Raw genomic sequence first — 8,556 nt, forward strand, 5'->3', positions numbered from 1 at the left:
TGTTCCATTGTTCTCTATCTCGACGGCATGCTCTGCCTGTTCAAGGGTTTTTACTGGGGATATTTTCGGGGATCACGCGGTGTCTTGTGCTGGTATGGTGGTATTAAGCATCGACATAATGTTGTTCGGGATTCCCTTGTTGATGTTTGTTATCGATCTGGGATTTCAGCGAGAAAGGAGGTTGACATTGGGTTGTCTGGAGGGAACGACAGGGCCCTCAGACCTGCAGATGTGTTACTTTATTCCTGGGATTGTGGTCGCGATGTTTGTGTTGACTTGACAGGGTCTTCTCCTTTGACACAGTCTGGGCTTTCTGACTTTGTCCCTGGACGTGCTGTGGTTGATGCGGCTCGTCGGAAGCGGGTCAAGTACGAATCTAGCTGTCAGGCGATTGGTTATGGTTTCATTCCTTTCTCATTTTCTTCCCTTGGGGAATTAGAAAAGGATGCTGTTTCTTTGCTAAAGCGGGTTCAGAAGAGTTCGATGGCGCAAGATATTAGTGCCGGTGCTGCTGCTCATATTTTTACTAGGATAGGTTTTGCTATTGCTAGAGGTGTGGGGGCCCAGATTGTCTCTAGACTTCCCACTAATTTTTTGTAAGTTTTAATAATAATAATAATTATTATTATTATTATTATTATTATTATTATTATTATTATTATTATTATTATATTATTATTATTATTATATTATTATTATAAACTTAAAAGTTTTAAAACTTACAAAAAATTAGTGGGAAGCTAGAGACAATCTGGGCCCCCACACCTCTAGCAATAGCAAAACCTATCCTAGTAAAAATATGAGCAGCAGCACCGTCACCAATATCTTGCGCCATCGAACTCTTTTGAACCCGCTTTAGCAAAGAAACAGTCTCCTTCTCTAATTCCCCAAGGGAAGAAAATGAGAAAGGAATGAAACCATAACCAATCGCCAGACAACTAGATTCGTACTTGACCCGCTTCCGACGAGCCGCATCAATCACAGCACGTCCAGGGACAAAGTCAGAAAGCCCAGACTGTGTCAAAGGAGAAGATCCAGTCAAGTCAACACAAACATCGCGACCACAATCCCAGGAATAAAGTAACACATCTGCAAGTCTGAGGGCTCTGTCGTTCCCTCCAGACAACCCAATGTCAACCTCCTTTCTCGCTGAAATCCCAGATCGATAACAAACATCAACAAGGGAATCCCGGACAATATTATGTCGATGCTTAATACCCACCATACCAGCACAAGACACCGCGTGATCCCCGAAAATATCCCCAGTAAAAACCCTTGAACAGGCAGAGCATGCCGTCGAGATAGAGAACAAAGGAACACCTAACCGGTAGCACAACACACATCGGTAAGTCTTTGCGTTCATCGTCTGACCCAACCCCAAAATAGGGACTGCCCTTAGCCAAGCAGAGGTGTGATCACTCTGCTGTGATTTCCATAAGGCCGATTGTCGGGGAGATAACGAAAAAGTGAATTCTGCAGAAGCGGTAACCTTTGTGAAATAAACATCTGCCAATTTCTTCATGAGTATTGGGGCAGCGACCTCACTCGGATTACCTAAAATATCAAACCCAACTGTTTTATTAAACAGACCCAATGCATCTTCAAAAGCACGACCAAGACCAACAATACTCGCATGACGTAGTAGCTTGGTCTGCAATCCAGCAGACTGTAATCGAGAAGCCAGAAAAGCATAATGACGAACATCTTCCGCAGAATAAACACCAAGCCCTCCAAATGCAAATGGCAAGGTGGCAAGCCGCCACTGCCAATCACCAAACCCAGACCCTGAAGCAGTAACAATACGCTCCAAGGAAGATCGAAGGGCTCCATCGAAAGCGCGTTGAGCCGCCTCAAATATACTAGGAGGACAAGTACGCAAGGAAAAGTAGAGTTTAGAAACTCCCGTACATGCCCTAAGCAACAACAACTTACACTGAGGATCATCAAGCTTAGCAACCTTATCCATAAGCGCAATGGACTTGGTCACCCTTTGCATCACCAGTTCACTACTAAAACCAGGATCGGAACTTGCGGGGGCCCCAAGCAACTTAACACCATTTAAAGGCCGAGCAATATTAGGAGGAAAGACACCTACTTGCCTGCTGCGAGGGTCCTCCGTAGGCCAGAAAATTTCTGTTTTTTCAACGTTGAGATGCAGCCCAAAACGAGGCCCATCCTCCATAATCAAATGCAAAACCTTCCCCACCACCAAAGTGTCCCCAATAATAGTACCATCATCCAAATACCACGCCTGAAGACAAACCTCAAAATTATTTCTGATTTTAGAAACCAAGGGTTGTAGGACCAAATAATAATAATAATAATAATAATAATAATAATAATAATAATAATAATAATAATAATAATAATAATAATAATTATTATTATTATTATTATTATTATTATTATTATTATTATTATTATTATATTATTATAAAGGAACACCAAACACGGCAATCAAGTTGGCCATTTCCTCATTTCGCTCTGTAAGGAAGACCTAGATAACATGTTTTCTAACCAGTGAAAGCAAGTAAATTTAAGGTTTACCGAAAATCCAAAATCCCCAGTACTTGGATATCATAGTCACCATTACATTAGTTTACTCCCAACACAACCAAACATTTGCAACAAATACCAATTATGAACAACAAAACCTAGTTTCCAAAAACCGTCAGGTGTTTAGTTTCCACGAGGGTTGTGTCTTGTGTTCCATTTCCATCACCAAACATGTGATGAAATGCAGATCCTAACTCACCAATCCATACCTCTGAAATACAGATCCTAGCTTTTCCATGAGTTTCTTCTCAGATGCCTATACAAGTATTGAATATTGATTGATAGTCAACCAAAGCCAAAGCTCATATGAAAAATATCATATCATCATTCATCATTCATCATTCATATACAATTAAACCAAAACATGTACTAACCCGGAGATTTCCTTTTATGGTTTCATTATCTTGATCCAATTCCAAAGCTACATGTATGAAAACCAGATTAAAATATATTTAAAAAAACTGTTTAACAAGTTCACATGGTGATAATTCTCATCAACTCAAAATGCCCCATAAATAAATTAAAAGAATAATTGAACATAATAAATCAGTCATCTTTTGATTGATGTTACAGTTTGTAAGATATGTACAAACCTTTCTTATAGCTTTTAATGGCGTCTACATAATATTCTTCAGCATGATAAGCAAAGCCAAGACGACTATAAGCCTTGCTGTAAGACGGGTCGATTGCAACTGCTTTAAAACAGTCGACTTTTGCTTCTGTATATTGTTTGGTCCGAGTGAAAGCAGCTGCTCTGTAAACGTAAAAACCCATTCGCAAAAAGTACTTTAGATGATGATGATAATGTACTTTTAGTTAGATAAAAAAAACTCTAATTGTTTGGGTGATAAATAAGTAGTTACCTGTTGCAATAATAAACAGCATTATCGTTAAAAAGTGCAATAGCAGCACTGTAATGCCCTATTGCATCTGTGTAAAACTTATTTCCCATACATTTGTTACCTGCATGCATGAAAACAAAGTTCCTAATTGAATGAAGTAGTATACTTTGATACTATTTACATTTCTACTTAACCATCTTTTTTAAGTAATAGTAATAGTAATAAATAAATATATTAAGATATACAAGTAAAAGCCATGATGATCACATTCGCAAATAATTACCTTTCAACTTGAAGGTATCAGCCATCTTTTGAAGATCAAACTCCCAAACACCAGAATTTTTCAGTTCCTTAAAGTACACAAGAACCGTAGAAACATAAGAACAAACTCCCAAACACCAGAATTTTTCAGTTCCTTAAAGTATTGAATTTTTAAAAATTTAGTTTCTTCAAGATTTAATTTAAATAGTTAAAGTTTAATGTTTTGACAAAACTGAGTATCTTCAAAGAATAATGTCATTAGGAGTAAATTTTCTTTGTATATCAGAATTAAACTATAACTAGTCTATCTTTTACTTAAAGAAATTATAAGATACCTTCAAAGTTCAAAACTAGCATGTAACACCAAAATATCATTAAGGCGAAAAATGAACCTATTTGAGTAACTGGTTCAACATTTTAAATTTAAGAGATAAGAATGTTAAGCTCAATAGGCAAAGCTTCTTAAAATTCAGGTTTTGACAAAAAAATATAAATACTACAAGTATAACATAATGGAGAAATAATTTGGAAAGTACGGCTTTTCAAAAGAATAATAATAATAATAATTTGGAAACTATGAAGTATTGTGTGTGAAATACGATAAAAACCTTACGAGTTGATGATAGCCATTTAAGCCACAATTCAAGATATGCGAAGAAACATATCTATGAAAATATACACTCAAAGAGTTCCTCCTAAGAACATTTGAATTAAATTAATATTAATAAATAAAAAACGTATTAATGTTTTCAATCAAGGATAAGACGATTCAAAATTGGCAAAAATTAAGTTTGTTGCACACACAAATATTAATGTGATTCAAATATAAAGTCTGATGTAATTTACATAATTTTTTTATGTAGTTAATAGTTAATAGCATACCTGTAAAGCACTTTCAAACATCCAAGCTGTCTGTAACTTCACCTCAAATTCATTCAGTGTAGTCGGGAAAAAGCAAGCCTTTTCTAGCGCATCACCAAATTGAGCAAGAAGTTCAACCTCACTCTCCGCTGTCATTCATGAAAGTTAATAACATATATAAAACTTAGTGACATAAGAGGATAACTAATACTAGTAATTACAAGAATCAAAACTTACTGATGGGATCCTGTGGTTCGTCTTCAAACTACATAACAAGTGTTACAAGTAAAACATAAGAAAAATATATTTGAATAGACACCATAACCCGAAATTGAAAAAAAAAAACATAAGAACAAGAAGACAGAAGATTACTACCAGAGATTTTATCTTCTCAGGAGACATAGAATTGAGTGAATCTGCTTGAAACTTCTCACGAACAAGTAAGATCATCAGAAAAAGCATATTGAATATAGAAAGGAAAAAAAAGTTGAAAAAAACATAGGTGCAAGGAGAGAACATTACTGCGAATGCATCAAGATCAAACTGAGGATGATTCCTGCTATTTTGGGAAGAAGAAGAAGAAGAAGAAGAGCCACTTTCATTGTTCTTGGATGATGATTGAACAACTTCGGGGTCCAAAAGTAGCAGAAAGAAGAAAGAAAATCAATCAGTACAAATTATCTTCATGTACCCATATATATATATATATATATATATATATATATATATATATATATATATATATATATATATATATATATATACCTTCATCAACAGAGAAATCATCAGCACCCTTCTCTTCACTCAAGGCTTTCTGTGATATACATACAATAAGAATAGGAATTAATTATGATACCAACACTTGTAAATGATAGAAATACACAAAGGATCACATTGGTTTGTATTTTAAATGAATAGCTGTACTAACCTGAATATTTCCTTTTATAGTTTCATTATTTGGATCCAATTCCAAGGCTACATGCATGAAAACCAGATTATAATATACATATATAAACTGATTAACAAGTTCACATGATGATAACTCTCATTAACTCAAAAATGCTCCATTAATTAATTAAAAGAACAATAATTGAACATAATAAAAAGAAAGTAATCTTTTGATTGATGTTACAGTTTGTAAGATAGATACAAACCTTTCTTATAGCCTTTTTCAATTGCGTCCATGTAATTTCCTTGAGCATGATAAGCAAAGCCAAGACGATTATAAGCCTTGCTATAAGATGGGTCAATTGCAACCGCTTTAAGAGAGTCAAAGATTGCTTCGGTATACTTTTCGTCCTTAGTGTATGCAGCTGCTCTGTAAACGTAAAAGTACCCATTCAAAAAACAAGCAATTTAGATGATGACGATGATGTACTTTTAGTTAGACCAAAAAAAAAAAAAAACTAATTGTTTGGGTAATAAACAAGTAGAGTTACCTGTTGCAATAATAAACAGCATTGTTGTCAAAAAGTGCAATAGCAGCAGTGTAATGCCCTATTGCATCCGTGTACCACTTTTTTTCCATACACGTATTACCTGCATGCAAGAAAATAAAGTACCCAAGTGAATGCATTAGTATACTATGATACTATTCACATTTCTACTTAGTCATCTTTTTTTTCAATTATAAATAATAAAAGGAAATCAGCTTCACAAGTAAGACATAATGATGACATAAGCAAATTATTACCTTTAAACTTGAAGGTATCAGCCATGTTTTGAAAGTTAAGCTCCGAAATTCCAGATTTTTTCAGAATCTTAAAGTACACACGAACAATAGAAATATAACAACAGTAAGTAACATCAATCTTTATGTATCATCAAGATAATCTAATTATATAGAATCCTTTCAGCCTTTCAGGACCCTCGTCATTACATATAAGCATCAGCTGTGAAATATTGAGTTATTGACACAATTCTGGAGAGTTTTTTTCCTTTTAAGTTTTTTCAAGATTAATGTGATTCAGATATATAAGTCTGATGTAATTATCACATAATTTTTTTTTTTGAAGTTAATACCGGGTAGTTATTAGCATACCTCTAAAGCACCTTCGAACATCCAAGCTGTCTGCATCTCTACCTCAACTTCATTCTGTGTAGTCTGGAAATAGCGACCCTTTTTTAGGGTTTCACGAAATTGAAAAAAAAGTTCCCCTGTCAATCATGAAAGATATAACATATAAAACTTACTGACACAGGAGGATTAATTATATTATATGCATATGGTGACATATATAAGAGGATAACAAATAATTACAAGGATCAAAACTTACTAACGGGATCATGTTCATCGGTGTCACCCTAAATAAGAAGTACACAACAAGTAAAACATCAGAAAAAACATATTAAATAGTCACCATAACCCGAAATATATATACAAACAAAAAATTGAAGAAAAAAACACCATAGGAAGAAAACAGAACATTAGTACCAGAGTTTGTGACGCCTCGGAAGTTTTGGAATTAACTGGATTATTAGAATCAATTGGATCATTAACAGTGGATGATGCATAAGATGACATAACATCGGACAGAACATATTTATATGCTTCATCATCACTAACAGATCTAGGTTCAGCTGAAAAACAGATTATGAAGGAGTTGTTACCGTACAATTATACGCTTAAATTGCATTTACATAATCGTAATAAAAATGTATGTCTAAGTGCTCCTAAAACCCCTAATTTCACCACTTTCCCTAATTTCACTACTTAACATGAAGTGCCCTACAAAGTAAAATTGAACAAAATTTGAACATATTAGTCAATTTAACATCCATAATTGTGAACATACACCTAAACTGAAAACATGCATTAAACACCTACGCATCTGACAGTTATCTCTATATTTTCATTTATACAAACTCAAATAAAATGCGTATGTCTCAGTTGTCATAAAAAAAGAAAACCCTAATTTTACTAGTTCTTTTAAATGAACACTTATAGTGAAACAATTAGCGGCTATCATCAAACTAACAAAAAATATTAAACCTGCTAACGATTATTAAATATAATTGCAAACCCTAGAAGGTAATATTTAACCTAAAATTACATAAAAGATAATAGATCAGTATTGTAGATATAGATGAGAGTGAGAGCGAGCGAACCAGAGTCCAGATAATTGAAATAAGACCGGACGATGCGATGACAAAGAGGGGAATTAGCCTCCTTCAAATCCGCCATTTTTGTTCAACAAAATCAGTGCAAAATACAAACCCTAACGCGCCGTTTCCTTTTATCTTCGAAGTGAAGTAGTGAATCACCAGTAATTATCAATTCAATTAACAATTGACTTGGGGCCTTGGGCTAAGATTGTGCTATTGGGCTAAAATTGTATTATTGGGCTAAGATTGTGCTTTTGGGCTACGGTTTAGAGTAAGGTGTACCAGAGTTTTATTGGGCTAAGATTCGCAACTCTTTTATCTATTCTTTACGTTTTATTTATTTATATCTAAATTTAAATTTAAATAATAATAACTAGTCCGGACCGGCCCGCGTGTTGCGGCGGGGGCTTTCGGCCAACGTATTCATATTTAACGTAGCGTTGTGTATTTACAGAGCGGAACACGGCCTATGTGTTAAGCGCCGTTTTATGTCTTTGTGTTAAGCGTTTTTTAAAAAGTATCCGTTTCGAACGTAGTTATTTTTGTTTTGTTCAATAAATTTTTTCGAGTGTAACGGTGTTGTTGGAAAAATTTAACTCGGGGCGAACAGAAAGATACGGGTTGTCGTTGTGTTTAGCGTTATTTAAAAAGTGTCCGTTTCGAACGTGGTTAGTTTCGTTTTGTTCATAAAATTATTTCGAGTCTGACGCTGCAGTCGAAAAAATTTAACTCATGGCGAGCGGGAAGATACGGGTTGTCGTTGTGTTTAGCGTTTTTTTGAGAAGTGTCCGTTTCGCGTATAGTTAGTCCCGTTGGGTTCGTAAGATTTTTTCGAGTTGAACGGCGGTCTCGAAAAAATTTAACTCGCATCGAGCGAGAAGATAGGGCCCGTTATAAATTCGGGTGAAATTAGTTTCTTTCATTATGATAA

General features: G+C 34.8%; 1 protein-coding gene across 1 annotated transcript; it reads right to left on the minus strand.

Moving 5' to 3' along the window:
- Nucleotides 1–2,467: 2,467 nt before the first annotated feature.
- On the minus strand, nucleotides 2,468–7,758 carry LOC139848114 (uncharacterized). The gene is made up of 18 exons (XM_071837846.1): nucleotides 7,629–7,758; nucleotides 6,955–7,100; nucleotides 6,797–6,824; nucleotides 6,562–6,677; nucleotides 6,214–6,280; nucleotides 5,960–6,059; nucleotides 5,675–5,838; nucleotides 5,449–5,495; nucleotides 5,286–5,334; nucleotides 5,043–5,146; nucleotides 4,896–4,946; nucleotides 4,758–4,785; nucleotides 4,542–4,669; nucleotides 3,682–3,748; nucleotides 3,420–3,519; nucleotides 3,150–3,310; nucleotides 2,931–2,977; nucleotides 2,468–2,812 (listed from the first exon to the last, which is right to left on the minus strand). The coding sequence occupies exons 1-18, from the start codon at nucleotides 7,702–7,704 to the stop codon at nucleotides 2,747–2,749; spliced, it is 1,545 nt and encodes a 514-aa protein (XP_071693947.1). The 5' UTR covers nucleotides 7,705–7,758; the 3' UTR covers nucleotides 2,468–2,746.
- Between the last annotated feature and the right edge of the window lie 798 nt (nucleotides 7,759–8,556).

Source organism: Rutidosis leptorrhynchoides, chromosome 5, assembly GCF_046630445.1.
Source record: "Rutidosis leptorrhynchoides isolate AG116_Rl617_1_P2 chromosome 5, CSIRO_AGI_Rlap_v1, whole genome shotgun sequence".
In the NCBI taxonomy this organism is placed as follows: domain Eukaryota; kingdom Viridiplantae; phylum Streptophyta; class Magnoliopsida; order Asterales; family Asteraceae; genus Rutidosis; species Rutidosis leptorrhynchoides.

What these genes read in the sequence shown, in the direction of transcription:
- LOC139848114 (XM_071837846.1), bottom strand. Translation starts at nt 7,704, where the DNA reads ATGGCGGATTTGAAGGAGGCTAATTCCCCTCTTTGTCATCGCATCGTC. An exon ending in CGATGAACATGATCCCGTTA is followed by an intron (nt 6,678 to 6,796) that starts GTAAGTTTTGAT and finishes CATGATTGACAG; the next exon opens with GGGAACTTTTTTTTCAATTT. An exon ending in TGTTTGAAAGTGCTTTACAG is followed by an intron (nt 3,749 to 4,541) that starts GTATGCTATTAA and finishes GTGTACTTTAAG; the next exon opens with GAACTGAAAAATTCTGGTGT.